At 34.7% G+C, this 23,411-nt stretch overlaps 1 protein-coding gene across 2 annotated transcripts in view; it reads right to left on the bottom strand.

Moving 5' to 3' along the window:
* The window catches only part of LOC114334291 (UDP-glucose 6-dehydrogenase), a 97,600-nt gene that overhangs the window by 8,446 nt on the left and 65,743 nt on the right, over positions 1-23,411 (bottom strand). For both annotated transcript variants that reach the window (XM_028284328.2, XM_028284329.2), the window contains 4 exons: positions 14,855-15,021; positions 14,638-14,785; positions 5,140-5,438; positions 1,431-1,586 (listed from right to left, as the gene is read on the bottom strand). In XM_028284328.2, coding sequence (XP_028140129.1) covers positions 1,431-1,586; positions 5,140-5,438; positions 14,638-14,785; positions 14,855-15,021 — 770 coding nt within the window. The remainder of the gene's footprint in view (positions 1-1,430; positions 1,587-5,139; positions 5,439-14,637; positions 14,786-14,854; positions 15,022-23,411) is intronic.

The raw sequence follows: 23,411 nt of genomic DNA, 5'->3' as shown, positions 1-23,411 counted from the left end.
CTAATCTACGTAATACGTTTTACTCTTTTTTTACTTAGAACTTAATATAGAACTTAATCAGAGTATCGGGCATGGTGATTATACAGAGTGAGTTTTATATAATGGACTGGACAGCCTCAATTATCTCAGAAACGACTTGCACGATTTTTATAGGTTTTAGTGAGTAAGGGTCTTATGATGCGTCCGATATTATGGTGGCATTTACATTGTTGACAGATCTTCCGTTTTTCTGGAAATGTAACGAACTTTTTTTATTTCAAATGGAACACCCTATATATTCCTTACGTTTTGAAGTCCTTAAGAAATACTATTTTTTATGTAATGTTCCTTATATGTTCCCTATGTAAATGTCATAATTTCGGAGTTATTGCTAGATTTATTTAAATAATTTTTTAAACAAATTATAAAAATTAATATTTTCGACGTGGGTAGAAAATATTTTAGGTTTTTTTGGATCATTCGAAACAAAAAGTCTCGTGTAATTTTTCTCTAAAGTTGATAGTTTTCTAGTTATAAACAAATTAAATCTCAAAAAAATGAAAAATGATGATTTTTAAGGCTCTAAAGTACAAGTAAAAAATATTCTTTGTGAAATTACGAAGTACCTAAATTCAAGTTAAAACTTTCTTCTATTAGCTCCCGATAAGAATTTTTGTTATGTTTTATATTTTAAAGCATTGTTTTTTAATTGTTAATGAAGCGCTTATGAGAGGACGGGGGATCGGGTGCTGCAACTAAAAAATAATATTTTACAATGAAATAAGCCCAAAATACTTATCGGAGAACTGATAGAATACGGTTTGAACTTGAATTTAGATACTTTATAATTTCAAAACTAATATCTTTTACATACTTGTGTTTTTGAGCCTTGTAAATCGTTATTTTTCGTTTTTCTTTTCAGTTTTAAATTATTTATAACTTAAAAACGATCAACTTTAAAGAAAAATTACACAAGATATTTTGTGTTAGGCTGATCCAAAAAATCTAAAATAATATCTGCTCGGACCACAAGAATTGATTTTTATAATTTGTTTTAAAAAAACTGTTTAAATAAATACAGCAGTAACTCAGAAATTATAGCAAGTAGGTATAGGAAATTTTACATGAAAAATAATCAGTATTTTTAAGGACTTGAAAACGCAAAAAATATACAGGGTGTGCCATTTGAAATAAGAAAGTTTATTAGATTTCCAAAAAAACGGAAGATCTGTCAACAATGTAAATACCACCATAATATTGTCCGCATCATAAGACCCTTACTTACTAAAACCTATAAAAATCATGGAAGCCGTTTCCGAGATAATTAAGACATTCCATATATAAAACTCACTCTATATGAGACTTTAAATATAGATTAATAGATAGATATCTATTAATTGGTGTAAATTGGACCTTGAATTTTGGTCTCCTAACCAAAATAAATTACTTACAATAAATTCGTCCCATTCTGTACAGACAATGATTGCGTGGCACTCGTTTGCAGCCTCATATGCATCCTTGTACGAAGAAATATGGTTCTTATACAATTCAGGGTCATCACAAATCTCCGGTTTGCATAATTCTTTAATAATTTGTTCCTTGGAAACCTGGAATATATGATTACAAAAAAATTTAAAGGACACCGCACACATCTTATGAAAAATATAATGTCACTCAAATGAAATAAAATTTACATGAATAGATTCGTCTCGAAATTTTAATCATTTCATATCATTACGAAAACTCTGAATTTTGATTAATAAAATAAATAAAATTTTGAAATAAATCTAAAATCAAATGGGAATGTAGGTGAGTCAAAGAGAGAAAAGAGATTTTGTGAATCGCCAGTTCATAAATCTCTCTTCAGGTATTAAGGCAGAGGCTTACTCTTATCTTATAGATCAGGGGGTCACCAATTATATTCCCTGAGGGTCCGTTTCGACAACCTATGACACTTCCGGGGTCCGGATTTAATGCTACATGTGTCTAGTTGTTCTAATTCGGTTTCTTTGCGGATTCTTGTTAAAAATTATCCCCTATTAATAAATCAGAAGGGTGCCGTGTAAAATTTTTGGGCAGAAATTGTTTAACAATTTTTTTTAACATATCCAAAACATTACCTTTTTTGTCCACGAATAGATGTTTTTAGCCTTTTCGAGTCATCCTAACAAAAAAGATCTAACAAAAAAACTTGATAGATTTCGAGTTTTAAGGTTCTAGTACACTTTAGAAGACCAAAAATAAGCATTTTTTCAAGATTTTTTTTCTCAGAACCTTTATTAAAAATGAACATAAACTTTTTTACATATTGATATCTATTTCTTAAAGAATACAAAAAAAAATTCTTTTTTTATTTGTGTACTTACACTAATATTGTAGAGGGCGCCAAAGTCGAGGCCTCGAAAAAAAGTAGCTCCGATGGCGGACAGTTAATCTCAGGATTGGGATATCTGAAACAAAAAAATCTTACGGCATTTGAAAAAGGAAGGTTTCTTACGTGACAATTTACCACCGTTAGTGAAAAATTCCGCAAAAGAAAGATCTTACGGAAATTAAAAAAAAAATTTTTAAAAAAATCGTCCGTTTTTCTTCAGTTTTTCATGGTTAAAAAATATTTATCTTTTATTTTTTGGTTAAATTGTGGTAAATTGTCACGTACGAAACCTTTCTTTTTCAAATGCGGTACGATTTTTTTGTTTCAGATATCCCAATCCTGATATTAACTGTCCGCCATCATTTTTCGAGGCCTCGACTTTTGCGCCCTCTACAATATTAGTGTACGTGCATAAATAAAAAAAGATATATTTTTTGTACTCTCTAAGGGTTAGAGATTAATATGTAAAAAGTTTTATGTTCATTTGTAATAAAGTTTCTGAGAAAAAAATGTTAATAATAAATTGTAAAATTTTTATAAATGTCAAGTATTTTTTGGGAATTTTTCGCAAAAGTACGCATAATACGTATCGGCAGAGACACACCATAAAGTGCGACGCGCGGCGGTTTTAAAGTCGAGTAGAGGCGTATAATTAACAATTAAAAAACAGCGGCCTGTATTGAAATAAACCGCCACTACGTATAATAATATTGAAATTGAATGTATAATCTTCAATTTAGGTACTTGGCAACCTGAAATCTAATAATTTACATATGAGTTTTCAAGCCTCGAAAATGCGTATTTTATAATAAAGTTCATTCTTGATAAAGGGGCTTCGCACACATATATTGAGCCAAACATAGTACACAATCTCATGACCAAACACTTTATTTATTCTGAATTTAATGGCGGTCTGCACAAAACTAGCCCACGGTCACGGTTCGGATGCGGACCGCGGTCCGCCAATTGGTGACCCCTGCAGTGGCGGCCGGTCAGGGTCGGCAGTGACTACCCACACATTTATAGATATAGATTTTTTTTAATATTTAATTTAATCAGAGTTGATGTCATTTGTATCTGTGAAATAAAAAAAATCTGTCAGATAATACAGACTGAATTTTATCTTCTGATTATCATGTCATTCACAACTATCAATTGTTGTTCGATAGGCGTTACGTGGTAATATTTATGAGAGGTTTTTAGGTTTCACAGACGTAAGTAAAAGCAATAAGGCAGAATATATTTTTGGTGTTTTAAAGGACAGATTAAAATTTTTGGATATCAAAAATAAATTGGTAAGGCAAATTTACGACGGCGCGGCACTACCGTGATGTCCGGTGAATTGAATGGTCTCCAGGCAAAAGTTAAAACTATTGCATCACAAGCTTTATTTACTCACTGTCATGCGCATAGAATGAATACAGTTTTGCAGGATACGTGTAAAAAAATTAAAGAATATCGTCTTTTCTTGCCCTTTTAGCTCGCCTAAACGGACTACTGTTTTAGAACAATTTGTTTCGAAAAAAATGCAAACAGTTTGTCAGACGCGATGAAATTTTAAATCTCGGTTAGTTTTCACTGTAGCAGTTTTTCGTGAACAGCGTTTTGAAAGTTTTTTTATTTTATTATCGAAGGCGCCGATTTTGAAAGCGGTGATATCTCGATCCGTGGAGCAATCGGTTTGAGAACTTTATTAAATGATTACTCTTTTAATATTCTTTTAAATATTTTTAAGAAAGTGTTTGCCCAAACCCATTTGATATTCATTGTTGTTCAAAATCAGTTAATTGTCATTATTTATTCCAAAAATAAAATAAGAAAGCTGGTGCAAAATCTCAGAGATTTTCGTAATGATAGAAGTTTGCAATATATACGCAGTGACGTTTTGGATTCGCTTGATATTTTTGAACCCCCCCAAAAGAGACAAAGGCATGATACATATCTCGAAAAAACGAGTATGTTTTGAAATTTTGGATACCTGCTATTATGCAAATAGATACTCGTTTTTCGAATTTTTAAGATTTGCAAATTTTTTACCTCTTTAATAATTTAAAATTTAAAAGTTACCTTCGCCAAAAAATTTTCAATATATTTATTTACAAGTTACTTAAAAATTATGCTGATCCAAATATTTTCGGAAAGTGGGATAAGTTACAAATATGTATAATTTTATATAGTAAGTACTGCAATTCACTACAACAAACTGTTCATAAATTCTCTTATTACCACTAACTTCTGCCTCAAATGAACGGGATTTCTCTTGTCTCAAAATAATCAAAACGTATTGTCGAAACACTATGACACAGAGAATGTTAAGTAAACCAAACAAAAAAAAAACAAAAAATTCTCCTATGATGATTTATGCCTTTTAATTAGATGGTGTACCTATATGAGGAGACAAAAAATCTTGCCGACCCTGTCTCTAGAGCCACGAGCCGCCACTGGACCCCTGTTATAGATAATGAAGTAGATATAATTTGTCAGTCGTACAAAAGTATATAGTTCCTCTAATCGGCTTTTCTAACTCTGGGTTAAGCTGCTTTGAATAGCCACTAGGCTAAGAGTATTTATGTATGATAGTTTTATGGATTTCAAAAATGTGATTTCGATAAACTTTAATTACAATTTACGCCAATATTAACCAAAATTCAGAGTTGGCGCAATGATATGAAATGATTGTAAGTTCAAGACGAATGTAATCATGTAAATTTTATTTCATTTGAGTGATATTATAAAATATTTTCCATGATGTCTGCAGTGTCCTTTTTAAAGGAAATATTTATTACCTTTGGGTCATAAATTCGAAGTGATGCTCCTTCGTCTAACAAAGTTTTGCCTACGTAAATAGCTGGGCTTTCTCTAGTATCAGCGGTATTTTTCTTAAAGGCAAAACCAAGCATGCAGATTTTCTTTCCGCTCAAAGTATTAAAATTAGATTGTATAATTTGCTTGGTAAACCGACGCTTCTGGTATTCGTTCATATCTACGACCTGTTGCCAATAAGCAGCAACTTCTGGTAGGTTAAAACATTCACAAATATATACTAAATTAAGGATATCTTTTTGAAAACAGCTTCCGCCAAAACCTAAAAGAATACTTTGATTTATCTATAAAATAAATATTCAAAAAACATGAAATTAAAGAAATGATACCTAAAATGACAAAAATTGTTTAAACATTTTGTAGTTATTACATATTAAGTTTTAAATTTAGGTTTCGTCACCTTCAAGTCACCATGTGAGGGCGGAATTATACCGGCTCTACTTCAGCAGTGTCTGAACCTTTTTGCCCTCACACTGTCACGATATTTAGGGCCTGTCTTGTGATAGGGTACGTGCCTTCACCCTGGAAGAGGACTAGGGTCGTATTTATTCCTAAGCGGGGTAAAACTGATTTTATTCTTCGTTCCCGAAGCTAAATAGTTCCGGTCAATCAGTTTTCCTTCTAAAGGCTCTATAAAGATTAGTGGACCGGTTTATACTTGATGGAGCACTTAGGGGCAGCCTTTACATGCACGTTAATACGCCTAACAGGCTGAAAAATCTTGTGAAAAGGCCCTGAATTACCTTGTCTAGAAGGAGGAGCGGGTGTTAGATCAGAAGCAATACAGCCTTGGTATATTAATGGATTTTGAGGGCGAATCTAGCTGCACTACTTTTGCTTCCATGTGTAATGCCGCGCATCACATATATTTGTCCCCTCGATTGTGGTACCTGGTGCTCGACGGTCTTCTTCAGAGACTGTCCGACCAAGTCGTGTAAGGGAACGGTTTAGAGGAATGGTTCCGGAAGCAGTAACTCGGGGTTAATCTTGAGAAGGCTGCTGTGGTCTTGTTTACTCGGTGAAGGGCCATTAGATCGACCAAAGAGCTTACTTTCTATGGTAAACTTGGTTTCCAAGTCAGTAAAGTACCTAGGAGTGATCCTGAACTCTAAACGTTCAGGGAAGGAACTTCTGGGCGCAAAAGTAAAAAAGGCCGCTACAGATTTCTGGGCATGCAGAAGAGCTTTCGGAGCCAAATGGTGTCTGCAGCCAAAAATCCCATATTGAATGTACTCATCCATGATAAAGCCTATACTGACGTATGCAGCTATTGAGTGGTGGCCTCGTGCTAGACTTCCTTCAACCAAGGCCCAGTTGGCATCTCAGGAGCCATGAGGACCACTCTCACAGCGGTTCTTGAGCCTCTCTCAGGTATACCTCCTTTAGATATTATTGTAAAGCACGAACCCATGATGGCAGCCTACTGTCTGAACTATTCTGGATACTGGTTCGAATCAAATTTGTAGCTCCTGCTGATTTTAACAGATAAACCAGGTCCTTATGGGCCTAATCCGTATGATAGGGATGATACAGTGGACCTTCCTTAGTAGGTCTAAGTGTCTGAATGGCTGACAAATGAGTCTAATAGATAAGGGCTCGTATACGTCTCTACTCCAGAGTTATATTTTTGGATAGTAGGAAATGGAATGTAATGGAAAATTTATGGAAGGATGGTAAGTTACAAAAACTATACAGAGCATTTTTAAAATGGCTAAATATTTTTTGTAACTAAAATTAACAAAGATATCCGTGCGCTTAAAGTGCGTTTACACGGTGTCTCTTTTTGGGTGCTCTTACTACTCTTTCTAAGTAGGTAAAGAAATAACAGACGTTCTCACAATCATTTATATCCGGTAGAGGTAAATTAAATGGTACAAAGTCATTGACACATTAAGCGTAAACAAGGCATACTCACCAAAAAAGCGTAACGCGGAAACAGCATGGAAACAGTCGATCGGTGGTCTATCTATCTCTTTTGACCAAGCGATCCCGCGCATGTGACAGACAAAGATGGCTAGACCACTCAATCCTATGTCGGCGTTACACCTCGATGCAATTGAGTGGCATATGACTAGCCCGGTCTATCTTTAACATATCTCTGTACAAAGTACAAAAACCAGAGTTAGTAAATCAATCTAGTGTGTATCAACTAGTCAAGATCAAGCCAATATTAAAAGTTAAAAAGTACCTATTAAAAATAGTTATTAAAAATATTATTAGCATGTATATACACATATTATACGTCCATATGCATGCACATAACGAGTAAAAACCTCATATGTGGTACACACACACAAATACACAAGTATACACACATGAAGTATTATTTCGTTAAATCATAAATAAAATAAGTACTTACATGCCAATATAAGGAATGATTTCAGTAGTAAACACTGTCATACTATTGCTCAATTTTGCTAAAAGGAGGGAAGGTGGCTAGGATGGATATAGCTGCTTTAACTAGTACGTTGGCAGGATCTTGAGGGAATGGGTATTAATTACTACCAAAACGACATTAAACCCAAATGATAGTTTGTTTGTTAGAATAATTAATACTCCTCACCTCAAGATCCTGCCAACGTACTAGTTAAACCAGCTATATCCATCCTAGCCACCTCCCTCCTTTTAGCAAAATTGAGCAATAGTATGAGAGTGTTTACTACTGAAATTATTCCTTATACCGGCAAGTAAATACTTATTTTATTTATGACTTAACGAGATAACACTGCATGTATGTATACTTGTGTATTTGCAGAGCCGTGCGGTACATTTTTTCAATATGATGCAAGTCTTCAAAATGCCGCCCCTTAAATATTAGTGAAACTTAATTTTTATCTTTATTAAAAGAAACTACACAAAATGAACGAAAACTTTTAGGCCTGGATCCGCGTACTAGAAAAAGTTGATTAATAGCCAGCTGAAAATTTGTTAATAGCTTAAAGGTGTCTAGTAGGACAAACTTTGATGTACGGGAACACTGGAACAGGGGAAGTTTTAATTGTGGAACAGGTTAAAAATTTGTAACGTCAGACTACGAAAACGTCCCATGTATTTTGTCGGACAGAACTTCCAATTGATTTGTTACCCCTTCATTAATCTCTCACGAAAAAATCAGACTGCTATTTATCACCTGTCATAATTCTTGTCATTTGACATGTTTTACGTGTCGGACTTATTAAAATGCCCAGTTGGTGATAAATACCAGTCTGATTTTTGCATGAGAGTTTAATGCAAGGGTAACAAATCAATTGGAAGTTCTGTCCGACAAAATACATGGGACGTTTTCGTAGTCTGACGTTCCAAATCTTTAACCTGTTCCACAATTAAAACTTCCCCTGTTCCACTGTTCTTAAACATCAAAGTTTGTCCGCCGTGACACCATTAAACTATTAACAAATTTTCAGCTTGCTATTAATCAACTTTTTTTTGGTACGCGGGATCCAGGCCCATTTTATTTTAAAAACAAAACATACTTTACATTATGAAATACATATGTATTAACACTACATTAAGAGTAGGTAGGCGCAAAATTTGCTTGCAATGCGTTTTAAATGCATTAATTTCTTTTTCGAATCCTGAGAAAACTAATTATTATTTTTGAAAAATTTAAATGCAGAATAAAAGATTACATTACATTACAAAAGCGATTAAAAATTGAAAAATTGCGAAATCGGCCATATTTAACCCTCAAAAACTATGTGAAAAGCTGAAAATTTGAATGTTGCCAAGATAGGTAGATATTTTTTAAACATCGATTGATGAAATCCCGAAGAGTTTTTTGCAATGCAATATTCAAAACTCCTTTGTTTTTTAATTGCTAATCAAGCGTGCGCGACACTATTTTCCACCGACAGTATGGTGCAAATGAAAGGAATGAATTCGTTATTTCGTAAACCGGCGACTTTAAGGAAAAATACCGAAACAGGTCGATTTTTATTTTTAAGTTATGATATTGTAGCATATATGGTATACTAGTGACGTCATCCATCTGGACGTGAGGACGTAATCGATGATTTTTTTAAATAAGAATAGGGGTCGTGTGCTAGCTCATTTGAAAGGTTGTTTAATTATCTATTCAATAATACAAACATCTACATAATTATTTATACAGTGTGTCCAAAAAATTTTTATTAAATTAAATTATTTGACAAAAAAGAAGTAGAAGGACACCCTGTATAAATAATTATGTAAATGTTTACATTACTGAATAGAGAATTGAAGAACCTTTCAAATGAGCTACCCACGACCCTTATTCTCATTTAAAAAAATCATCGATTACGTTATCACGCCCCGACGGATGACGTCACTAGTATACCATATATGCCACAATATCACAACTTAAAAATAAAAATCGATTTGTTTCGGGATTTTTCCTTAAAGTCACCGGTTTACGAAATAACGAATTTATTCCTTTCATTTGCACCATACTGTCGGTGGAAAATAGTGTCGCGCACGCTTGATTAGCAATTAAAGAACAAAGGAGTTTTGAATATTGTATTGCAAAAAACTCTTCAGGATTTTATCAATCAATGTTTAAAGAATATCTGCCTACCTTGGCAACATTCAAATTTTCAGTTTTTCACATAGTTTTTGAGGGTTAAAAATGGCCGATTTCGCAATTTTTCAATTTTTAATCGCTTATTTGTCAAAAACTATCATTTTTAGAGAAAAGTCACTAAAGAACTTTTCTGTTTGGAATGATCCAAAAAACCTAAAAAAACTTTTTTCCATGCAAAAAAAATAATTTTAGGAAAAAAACAAAAAAAAAAAACGTTTAAAAAGTTTTTGACCACCTTTTGGTCCTGGCAACATGCAAATTTATTAAAAGGAGTCCTTTTTGAGTAAGATTGTGCAAAAAATCCGAATTAGAATATTTTTCCTAGCGGATGCGCAGTGGCTTTCTGGACTAAGTGGGGATTAGTGAGAACTCTATTGAAATAAGTGCTAAATTTTTTATTTTTGTTTGTCTTATGGAGCTTCGTTAATAGTTTTTAATTTTGAAAAACTTCTTTCCCCACTAGCTACCGAGACAGGGAGTGTTAATAAAATTCTTAGTTTACAACTAGATTTGGGTACAAAGAAATTAGGTCATTTTGGTGCAAATAGTTCAAAACCTCTAAAGGTTTCATGGAGTATGGTATCAGTTGAAATAGATCACTCAGTTCTTCTATTAGAAGATCATTATATCATCAGATTTTTTTTCTTTTTCTATTGAAAGTATTGAATGAAGGTTCATACAATATTTTTCTAGTGTTTCATCATATATTTCCCTTAATTTAAAAATATATAAAAATTTAAAATTTTTATGAATTTCTAGAAGTGAAAATCGATCAATCAAAGAATTAACGGCAATGTCTAAAATATAGATGAACAAATTTATTTTTTAGCTTCATCTGTTAAGAGCTCATCCACAGATTTTCCTAGTCAAATAAAAGCTTTTTCTCCTGGCTGAATTTTATTTTCAACTGGAAATTCGGAACTTATATCAAAATTTTCTGTAATTTCATTAAAGTTTCATTTTGCTCATTGTCTGTAACTTTTCATTTTTTCTATAGTTTCTGACTACATCTTTACACAATCTGACAATTTTTTTATTATACTGATTATGCCGCCCCACTTGTGATGCCGCCTGATGCGACTGCCTCGCCGCATCATAGCACGGCACGGCCCTGTGTATTTGTGTGTGTGGACGTATATGTGTATATATGTTACGGACAATGACGCAAATCCGGCCAATAACGTTATTGGCCGGCCAATAACGACAATGGCCGGTTGAATTGGTCGTTGTCGACAATAGCCGGATATTAACGTTATTGTCCATAAAAACTGGACATTGATGATAATTTTAAATTCTTGATAACATTTCTATCATTGCCCGGCCAATGTCGACAATGCCCGTTGTTAATCGGTCAATGTTGAAATTTTGACTAAAAGATAGGTTATGTGTAGGTTTCCTATTGTTTACTTCATGTGTGTATATTGTGTATTGTTTTCGTGCTGAAATTACTCGTAAATTTATTTAATAAGTGTTATCATGGGTATCAACGATGTGCGCACTCGTTTTAACAATTATATAAACGCAATAGTCAAGTCAAAACGTGATGACAATAAATCATTTTTAAACTGTGACGAATACAATAGCCGAATAAGTGAAATTAAAGAAGCGAATAATATTTTGAGAACACCGGGTGCTAAAAAAACAACAAAGCACTATAGAATGGTGTTTAAATATATGATTTAATTACAATACGTGGTAAAGAGCGACTGATTATGCCAGTTGACGAAAACACCCAGTCTCAAGTACCTATTATATTATGCTACAACTGTATATTATAAAAATATTATTATTTCCTTGTTTGTATTTATGAATATGTTACCCATATTATGATAAATAAAGTCGTTTTATTTGTTTTTAATAACTACTTATATTTCTGCAACTACGTTCAGAAACATCTTAGTATCTCCTTTTAAACACTTATTGACTCACACCGATTATCTTCTGAGGCATCGATTTATCAACATTGGCCATTTGCTTCTGGCCACTGTCGTTATTGACCGGTTATTGATGAAAAATCTAATTTTACGTTAAGTTTTTACAACATTGGCCAATAGCTAAGGTTATTGTCGTTAATGGCCGGGCATTGTCGTTAATAACCAAGGAAAATTGACATTCACGACAATGCCCGGCCATTAACGTCAATGTCCAATTTACATCATTGACCGTAACATATACATGCTATTAATATTTTTTAATACTTTTTAATTTTTAATATTGGCTTGATCTTGATTATTTGATATACACTAGATTGATTTACTAACACTGGTTTTTGTACTTTGTAGCATGTAATTTACTTCTACCAGAGACATGATGATGCTGTGTAAACTGTAGACAGCGAAACCGGTCGTCTTACGTAAATAAATAATTGTGATAACGTCTGTTATTTTTTTACCTACTTAGTATGGACTCACACATGCAACCCATTCAATTTTTGTCTCTTTCTGTTTATAACGTTCGAAAACTATTTTGCCTCATTCGTTGATTATCTTAATCAGCTTCCGATGTTCACCAAAGCCGAAAGCCGATGATGTTTCCTGTACATCTGACAAACGATAGCTGGCGGGTGACCTTGACCGAAAATCCACAACGATAAATACACCATACGAGAAGGTCAGCCGCCAGGTCTCGCTTGTCGGATTGTACTCCTTTACAAAATCCAATGTATTATGAACGTTCCACTACGTAAAATTATAACACGTGTATCTACTATTGTATGTGCAACACATTATTTTTCCTTTATAGTATGCACAGCTGAGACAGCTTACACAAAAAGAGTCACCGTGTAAATGCGCCAGTATATATCAAAATAGTTGATGTCATTTGGCAGTGGCGTAACAAACTCCGTCGGGGCCCCTTTAAAAAATTACTAAATGCGACATGTGTAACAAAAACCTATATGTGTTATAGCCCAGTAAATGAACGTAAAATAGGTACAGCGATACCGTGTAATTTTCAGTGGCACACCGAAGTGGCCAATTCAATATTTTCGAGTTATTTATGAGTGAAAATTTTTATTGTTCAATAAAAAAACCACGTTTTCAGGAGGTTTTTCGTAAATAACTCAACAAGTATTTGTTCGAAAAAAAAAATTCTTAGCAACAATGTAGCTTATGAAAAAATGGAAAAATGAAGTCTATCGACCCAGTAAAAGCAAAGTTGTAGCTCATGAAAAGTTGTTATTATTCGTCAAATTCCAAGTCGAATATTTCAACGTAAAATAACCAAAAAAATGAAGCACTTTTCGGGGAAAACTCATTAAAACTTTTTCAAGGTGTTTAAAAAAAGGTTTATTTTTACTTTTTATAAAAGTGTCTAGCGTCGAAAGTAAGCGAGTTACGCTCAAAATACAGTTAAACCCATTTTTTGGTAAATAAAATTGTGAAAATCTCCCCTATTTAGTACTCCAAAAAATGAAACTAATCATTACCTACAAATTACTTAACTTTTATGTGACCTGTAAGTTTCACCGGTTCAAAGTGCTTATTTTGAAAGGGTTCTAGTTAAAAGGGCTTGAACGAGTCACTAATCACCAGTGTTTGCAAATTTTGAATAGCCATATCTTAACCAATTTTTGTCTTACAGAAAAACAAAGTAAAACCAAAATATTTCTAAAAGCAAAACCTACATTTTTTTACTCTTTGAGATTTTTTGTATCACTAATACTTTTTAAGTTATTTTGAAAAAAGGGCATTTTTCCAAAATAAAAAAATTTTTTTAATATAAAACCAATTTTTTTCAAAAATAAGAACTTCGAACCTGTCAAACTTACAGATCATATTATTATAAACAATACATATATCAAGTAAATGGTAAAGCGCTAACGATTCATTTTATTTGGGGTGCTAAATAGAGGGAGATTTTCACGATTTTTTTTTTATCAAAAAAAAGGAGCCAACTTTATTTTGAGCGTAACTCGCTTAAATTTGATGCTAGAAACTTTTATAAAAAAAATAAAGCTTTTTTTAAACATTTAAAAAAGGTTTTAATGAGTTTTTCCCTGAAAGCTCTTAATTTTTTGGTTATTTCACGTTGAAATGTGCGATTTTAATTGGTGGAACAAAAACAATTTCTTATGAGCTACAACTTTGCTTTTGCTGTGTCGATAGACTTCTTGACTACACTATTTTTTTTTATTTTCTTATAACCTACATTTTTACTAAAAATTTTTTTGTTACTTTTTGAGTTATTTTCGAAAAACCGCCTCATAACGTGGATTTCTGTCGAAATATAAACATTTTCAATCGCAAATAACGCGAAAGGTATTGACTTACCTAAAAACTTTATAGAATGAAAGTTGCTTAGAATTAGTCAATTTATCCATTTCCGGATTGACTTTAAACGGACGTTTTTTCACTCTCGAGAGGGTGTCACTGTCACCCCCCAAGAAAAAGCAAACAACGGCGCATGTTCAACTTTGAAGTGGAGGGTAAGTAGAACCTAAATCCAAATTGTCAAGCAAATGCGTCGTTATGCTCATAATTATACTCCAAATCGGTTATTTACTGAGCTATTAGTGTACTAATGCACTGTTTATGACAACTTACATTTTTCATCTTTATTACATTATTACAGAGTATTATTCTATGAGGTGAACAACTTTCTTCGTGCACTGCTATCAGCGAATAATATCTACAATTTCATTAATACATATCTATCGGATGGGCAACTTTATTTTCAATCCTGCACTGCTTAAAAAACGTTGCGTATATATGCGTAAAATAATATAAACATATTTTTACACATATTAGACGACAAGATGGGGCCCCTGACATATTGGGGGCCCCCCGCAGGCTTCATGCTGTGGGGGCCTCTGTTACGCCTCTGTTATTTGGCATTCATTCCATTACTTTTATTGTATGCATAAATTAATTGTACGATTAAAATTTAGGTATAATTCTCTTACCAATTGAAGCCTGTAAGAATTTTGAACCAATCCTTGAATCTAACCCTACAGCTCTAGCCACTTCTGATACATCCGCTCCGGTTGGTTCGCATATGGCAGATAAGGAATTGATACTCGATATTCTCTGGGCCAGTAAGGCATTTGCAGCCTAATAAACGTAATATAAAAATTATACATAAGTACATACCATTCATTTTTAAAAGCAAAGATTACTTACAAGTTTTGATAATTCAGATGACCACGTATTCATGGTAACAATCTTTTCTTTTGGTATCCACGTATTGTAAACTGAACATAATGCTTCTATTGCTTGCCTACCGGCTTCAGTATTTTCCCCACCAATCAAAACCCTATCAGGATTGAGCAGATCATTGATTGCAGTACCTAAGAGCAAATAGATCAAATTTAGTGATAACTAATAACAAGTTTTTTAAAGTTTTCTAAATAACTTTTAATATGTATGTATATATTTTGTATTTTAATAAAAAAGTCATTGTTATGGAATAATTCCCCCAGCAGGAAACACAATTATTGATTCAGAATAATCGGTTGAATAAGAAATCTGCAACATAATTTTAGGGAGGAAAAATCACAAACATTAGAAGACATAAATAAATAAAGCATGGAATGGAATAAAAAGCTGGATATTTGCAGCGGAAAAACAGTGCATACTGTGCAAAATATAAAAGAAGAAACATTGGATTAGATTTAGTGGAAAAAACAAGAGTTATGCTACAACACACCACAAAACAGGAAACAACACACCACAAAACAGGAAACAGCACTTAAGAAATAGAGGAGCTAAGCGGGATAATAAAATGTATATGTATCAAAGATAAAGAAAACAACCATGAACTATTTTAAAGAGTTAATTATTTGGACAGTTCAAGCCACAACTCCAAGCCATTCAAGAACATATGGAGAAGTAAAACCCGACATAGAGAGAGCATTGTAGAACTCTGGAAAAATTACTGCCCAGAATTATAAAATGGCACTTAAAAAACGCATAAGTCTAAGAAACATGCAATTAGAGAGACAAAACCAATCATTCAATGAGAAGAATCAAAGAAGTGTTATAAAACTGTCTTTACTATTTTATTATTTATGTTTTTAGGCACTAAGTTTAATTTAGTTGACTTTATTTATTTTTAATAACTTACTTCTAAACAAATGTAAAACAGTGAATTTATATCCTTTTATTTTACAAACTACGATATCTAATTTATTTATTACACCAAATCTAACAATTGATTTACATAATTACAAATTTAGAAAAATATACCGCACTCGTTACATATCAAAATACACCGACGCGACGTTTTCAAATTCACAACTAACTGCTCATTTCAAAATCCCTCTTATTTATACAATGCTGAATCATCTCCAATACAAAAGAATGATCCAGAATAAACGAGTATTTACATAATAACTTAAAGCACGTAAAATCGATTTTTCTAGTACAAAAAAGACCAATTATTAGAAAAAGGTTTGTAAACAAACCCGATCGAGATCTTTCTTTAAATTAGGGTCCCATATAAATCAATCAACCACAGGTGCATTGTATAAAAAAAGGTTCTTGATAAACACCTTCGTTTAGTCTTGTTAGTACGGGAGCTGAAAATAGTTGAATGACATAATTGTGTCACATTGCTCCCTCCTTAACAGAAGGTTCCTCCTGGAACTTTGTCGGGACTCGAACTGGATGCTGGTATCTGCAACTGGACCCTCTTTTACAACTCCCAGTTGTATAAAAGTGGCAGGGGACGGTCTTTGCTCCGCACCAGTAACTATGCGGATTGCAACAGACTAACACCTGGACCTCGGTGTCTTGGAAAATTTCTTCTACCATATTTCGGATAACTCTCCAACCTGATTGGCGGCATTCTAACTTTGGTATGGCTAACTTTTGCACGTCGGACTCCAACACGTGCTCTCTCAATTAAATTAATGCATCCCATACATCTCGGTAGGTAGGTTGGTCATTAACAGAGTCTTTTGTTACCAGATAGAATAGGTAACGTGATGCATCTTGGAGTTTCAATGCTTTGCCAGGAGCTGGCAGTTGGCATTGAAGTTCTGCAACTCGACCAAACTTCCTTCGAAAGGCGGATGTCAACTTGGTTTACTTCCACTTCTTCATCTACGTCGTGGTCTCCCTCGTACGGCGCCAACCGGTTATGGTGGACTATCATCGGCTTTCCCCTAGGAATCTTGCTTATTCGGTAGATAACGACATTAGTTTTCTTGACAATGAGGTACGGGCCTTCCCAGAACTGCTGCAACTTGAGAGAACAACCTGTTCGCTTCTTTGGATTATAAAGCCAGACTTTGTCGTTCTCCTTGAAACATCCCTTCTCAGCTTGGGTATCGTATCGTTTCTTCATTCGGTCGCTAGCGATCTGAAGATGGGAACGGACCAACTCATGTATATCGTCCATCCTTCTTCGTAATTCATTCACATAATCCTCACCAGCCACATCTTCTCCAGGTCGACATCCAAACTCTAAATCACAGGGTAGACGCATCTCGCGTCCAAATAGGAATTTTGCTGGTGTTTTTCCCGTTGATTCATTTACAGCAGATCTATAGACCATTGCGAAGAACGGAAGGTACTGGTCCCAGTCTTGTCTCAGTATTGTCTCATAGGAGCCTTTTATTTCCGATAGGGTCCGTTACTTGTAACACAGGTAGTACATTTCTTACACCAGTCCTTTACATCGTCGGAACTATTCATCCAATAAAATCGTTCCCGAATTCTCTGAAGGGTTTTCTTTACACCAAAATGCCCTCCTGATGGACTGTCGTGTAACTGACGAAGTACTTTGGCTACTCTGCTCTTTGGAATCACCAACTGCGTTCTCCTCGCTGAACCATCATCATTTTCCATTACTCATTTAACCTTTAACTACCCGCGCATCAAGTTATAACATAACTACACGCGTGGCGTACTTTGTACGCCACAAGAAAATACACTTAAAAACAGCGGATTTGTTTAATTTTTTTTGAAAAAATACACTTAGTTGTTTGTTATAAACCTTATTCGGCATCAGTCAATACTTGGAGTTCCTTTTCAGTAAGCCAATTGGGATTTATAACTGGAATCATGGAATAACTGGATTCCATGATAAATAAAATTACTAATAAAAAATTTTTTTAAATGTGATTTTTTACAGGAGAAAAAGTATTGTTTACAAAGAAAAATATATTTTTTGCCATAATGACTAAAAAACAATTAAAATATGTACTTATATTACGACTTATAGTAATATAATCCTGGGGTATATTGTCCACCACCGGAAACAACAAATAATAAAATGTAAATTACGATCTTTCCAGAACGCCGATTATAACGAAACTAAAACCAAATTGTAAAGCACATTCCAGTGATAGGTTAGAAAAATAAGCAAGGTCAAAAATTAAATTTTTAAATATATTTCCAGTAGAATTCTTATATCTGGCGTACAAAGTACGCCAGCGCGTGTAGTTAAAGGTTAAGCAAGCTATCTTCCAAGATAAATGAGTCCCACTGGGCCCAATACGTCTTAACTACTGAGCCTAGGCTTGATATTTCTTGCCAAGATGGTCGACGATTTTCTTCTTTCCATTTTCGAATCTTCTGTAAATCTGGATCTTTCTCTTGTTCTTCCTTGATCTTGGTAGGCGTCCACTCTCGTTGACTACTGTTGTTCATAGTACTGCTGCTTCCTTTGACTCTGTTTTGTTACAATGGGAACACTCTGCTGGGCAAGGCCTTCTAGATAGAGAATCAGCGTTCCTGTGGCTAACTCCGGCCCGATGCTCGACCTTGAAATCATATTCTTGAAGTCGTTCAATCCATCTGGCTATCTGACCCTCTTGATTCTTAAACTGCATTAACCATTTAAGGGCGGCATGGTCGGTTCGGATTAGAAACTTCCTTTCATAGAGGTATTGATACAAGTGTTCCACTGATTTTACTACTGCCAGAAGTTCTCTTCTCGTGACGCAGTAATTTTGTTCAGGTTTTGAAAGCACTTTACTAAAATATCCCAGAACTCGTTCCTGTCCTCCTTGAATCTGAGACAACACTCCTCCAATTCCCACATTACTTGCATCCGTATCTAAGATGAACTCTCCTTCTGGCAGTGGATACCCTAATATTGGCGCTGTAATTAAATGCCTCTTCAAAGTTTCAAAGGCCGTTTGGCAGTATCCATCCCAGCAATAATCCCTTGCTTCCTCTGTAAGTCGCGTTAATGGCTTAGCGATATCTGTAAACTTCTTAATGAACCTCCGGTAGTAAGTACATAGTCCCAGAAAACTTCTCAATTGATGTTTATCAGTTGGTTCAGGCCATTCCTTAATGGAATCGATTTTTCCTTTATTCACGGCCTATATTCTTTGCTGACTATATGACCTAAATAATTGACTTTACTTTGAAATAGGTTTTCTTGAGGTTTAACATTAACTAGGCAGCTTTAAGTCGATTAAAAACGTCTTCTAAATTCTTCAGGTGGTCTTCAAACGTCCCACCCAAAACGATTATGTCGTCTAAATACACCAGGCACGTTTTCCAAGATAACCCTCACAACACATTTTCCATAAGCCTCTCAAATGTCGCAGGAGCATTACAGAGTCCAAACGGCATAACGTTGAATTCCCATAATCCAGATCCTGTAGTGAAGGCCGTCTTCTCCTTGTCCACTGGATCCATTTCTACCTGCCAATATCCAGACTTCAAGTCCAACGTAGAAAACAATTTACTTCCAGCCAATGTGTCCAACGTGTCGTCGATCCGAGGCAGAGGATAACTATCTTTCTTGGTAGTATTATTCAACAAACGGTAGTCCACACAGAACCTCGTAGTTCCATCTTCCTTCTTGACCAGGACCACCGGAGAGACACATGGGCTCGTAGAAGGTTCTATCACACCCCGTCTTTCTTCATTTCTTGAACAATCCTTTCAGCTTCTTGTCTCTTCGCCTGTGGTAATCGTCGAGCTGTTTGACGAATTGGCCTAGCGGTACCAGTGTCAATTTTATGTTTGATAACTGTCGTTCTTCCTGTCTTTCCTCCTTTCGGTACGAATATGTCATGATATTGCCGAAGAAATTCCCTTAATTTCCTTTTCTCCACTTGGTTTAGAGACTGGCCTGCAACTGCAACCATTTGGTCGAACTTGTCGTTGGAATTATCTGATGTTGTCGTCTGACGGATTATGGACGTCACGGGTACACAAGTTCCTACTTTTGTCTCCTTCTTGATGGTCACCGGGTAGTTATTGACATTAATCAATCTCACGGGAATTTCTTTAGCAGAAGTAACCAATTCCTTTCCAATTATAATTTCTCGGCCAACCTCCTCGTCGTGGTTCCATGGCTCCATCATAACAGGTGTTCTTTCTTCTACAATTACCTGTAGCCGCGCTACGATGATCGTTTCACTCCTCGCAGGCACAACTGTATCTTCTTTAATGGCTGCTAGCACAGTGCTGTCATGATGTGGATGAAGAAATACCTCCTCGTTGCCAACTTTGATTACTCTGCTCTTAAAATCCAATTGAAATCCATGCAAATTCATTACGTTCATTCCTAATATAATATCTTCTTCGATGTCTGCAACTATGACAGTATGGACGAACTTTTCTGCTCCAATCCCTAATTGTATCTGGATTTCTCCGTGGATGTTGGCATTTTCACCTGTGGCGTTGGTAAGAGCTTTTTACGACTGTTTATAACTGACGGTCGTATAATGGTCCTGGTTGCTCCGGTATCCACCAACAATGTATACTTTTTACCATTTATTTCTCCATCTACATATACACTAACTTCACGACATTTCAAAGAAGCTATTAGTATGAGAGGGTCTTTGGAAAAGTTGTGGGTCGAAGCTGCCCCCTAAGGCCGACCCGTTCTAGTTTTCCTGCTGGTGAGTCTCTTGATTGCTATTGTACCTAGGGTACTTACATGAACTCCGTACGTGTCCCATTTCACCACAATTCCAGCACCTTATGGTCTTCGTTTTCTTGGATGCAATGTCTTTCATCATATTAACAAGCTGGTCAAGTTTGTCCTCATCGTGTTCCTCTTTCACAGTCCTAACTTTACTGTACACACCAGAGGCTTGGGTAGCTGATTCGTATTCGAGGGAGGCGGACAAGACATCGACCAGCGTCTTGTGACGAGCTAATCGCAGTGTTCTTTGCATTTCATCATCACGAAGGCCATCAATGAATGTTTGAACAGCCAACTTTTCCATCATGTCTTCGGGAGCTGTTGGATATGCATATCGTACTAACCTGGCATTATCTACCTCGTATTCTTGAAGAGCTTCATCTTTCTTTTGTCTTCCATTTTTAAACTGCGACTGATAGACATGCTCTAAATGTTCGTGCCCGTATCGCATATTCAGTCTCTTTTTGAGCTGTTCGAAGTCATCTGTCTCCTCTACGGCTATGGTCTGGAGGACATCCAAAGCGTCGCCTCGAAGAGCAATAGTGAGGTTTACAGCCTTTTTTCGGACCATCCGTTCGCTCTGGCCGACGATTCGAACTGTTTCATGTAGTTGTTCCATGATGACTTTCTGTCGAAATTTGTCACCTTAACACGAGCATGACTTACACTCCCTTCAACTATCGGCCGTGGCTCCAATTTGTATTTGGTTTCATCATCTTTAATGTCTGTTAAGTTGGGTTCCACCCCTTTGTCTACTTTTTCCGTTTCCTCCATTTTCTTTTTCATTTCTTTGATCTTTTCTTCAAAAGTAGATTTTAGGGATGATATCTTGTCGTCAAAATCGAAGGTGACTTTAGAGATGCTAGCAGAGATCTCGTTAGTCATCTTGCTTTCAAGGGATGAAATATCACCCCAAACTTTCAAAATCTCACTAGAAACTTTATGTTCTAATGTTATATCCGCCGAAACTTTGTTCTCTAACGATGTAATGTCTGTCGAAACTTGTAAGATTTCACCAGAAACTTTGTTCTCTAACGATGTAATGCCTGTCGAAACTTTGTTCTCTAACGATGCAATGTCTGTCGAAACTTTATTCTCTAACGATGCAATGTCTGTCGAAACTTGGGAGATTTCACCAGAAACCTTCGAAATTGACGAGATCACAGTAGGATGCTTGTCTTCAAACAAATAGGTTTCTGGACCTTGACCCTCTTCTTGCAGAGCGTTCTTTAGACGTTCGACTAGATCAGCCTTTTTCCCAGTAGTGTCTATGTCTCTCTCTTCTAACCCGTTGCGTAGCTCCTTAACGAGCAGGTCAGTAATTTTCTGCTTATGCTGTGAAGACATGGTCACACACTTTATTTATTACGATTTATATTTAGTTATTATTAAAGATTCCACACTGTATTTAACGCGAAAATTTATGTTGATTTTATTTATTTAAAATATCCCCACTTCTGATCACCACTGTTATAAAACTGTCTTTACTATTTTATTATTTATGTTTTAGGCACTAAGTTTAATTTAGTTGACTTTATTTATTTTTAATAACTTACTTCTAAACAAATGAAAGACACTGAATTTATATCCTTTATTTTACAAACTGCGATATCTAATTTATTTATTACACCAAATCTAACAGTTTATTTACATAATTACAAATTTAAAAATATACCGCACTCGTTACATATCAAAATACACCGACGCACACTGGTGAATTTCGCCGAAAGCCTGGCCAAAATGTAAAAATTTAAGTTTATAGGTATACCCCGAGAAATTTTTTTATGAACCTTGCTCTGTAGGTTTTTGAGAATCATAAACGGCCATTAAGGGTAGATCAATACAAAGCAGATCATGCATGGGCGCCCATATAAAAATTTTTTAGGGGAGCGGCCAGACGTGAAGATGTTGCAGATATTACATTTTGTATACTTTGGATGACAGTATAAAGTTTAAAGCAACAGAAAAGCTAGGGGGGCCATGCCGTGCACATGAGTATGGATGCCTATATGAGATCATATATTTATATTAGTGTAAAGTTGTGATTGAACGACAGCGGACCGAATAAAAATTAAGTGTGTTAAATAATAATATTGGGGCATTGTTTGGTTTTCATTTAGAACTATAGACGTGTATTATTTTGTTAGTTTATAGTGGATGCTATGTCTGGAGGTAAGTGGAGTATTTTAATATACTTTTTAGATTTTTTTTTTCGTAAAATAGACTTTATGTACAAAATATTTGCAAAATATTGGCAATAATCTTCAATCGTTTTAAGTTTTCCAAGTTTTAAAAAGGGAAACGTAAAAAAGTCTACTTTGCTCAGCAAAGATAATTTGCTTAATAAATAGTAAAAAAATGTATATTTATAAATAATCATCAAAAAATCATCTGCAGCCAGGTGCATCCTTAGCCGAATTTTTTATTTTAAAAAAATATAACATGCTGGAGAATTTCTACATTAAGAGACTTTAATGTTATAATATGGTCAGTTAATAAAGTAAGGACAACATATAAAGCATCTGATCCAGTAAATTAGCACAAGAGCCGCCGTTTTTGTTATTTTTGTTTGCTTTCTTCTTTTTCTTTTTCTTAATATTTAAGTCCTTTTACTCTTACGTATAATCCTATGGTTTTGCTTCCTTATTTTTATACTTTTTAATAATTTTGGTCGTGTGAGCCAAAAATTTTAATTTTTTAAAAATGAAATGCATAAACGAAACTTTGTGTTAAGAAGCCACACATTGGTAGGTAATAATTATAATTAATCGGATCCATTTACAAAACAATTAAGATATATTAAGAGTTGACCTACCTATTGTTGGCTTCTTAACATAAAGT

This window comes from Diabrotica virgifera, chromosome 10 (assembly GCF_917563875.1).
Source record: "Diabrotica virgifera virgifera chromosome 10, PGI_DIABVI_V3a".
Lineage (NCBI taxonomy): Eukaryota > Metazoa > Arthropoda > Insecta > Coleoptera > Chrysomelidae > Diabrotica > Diabrotica virgifera.
This window is presented reverse-complemented; position numbering and strand designations above follow the sequence as displayed.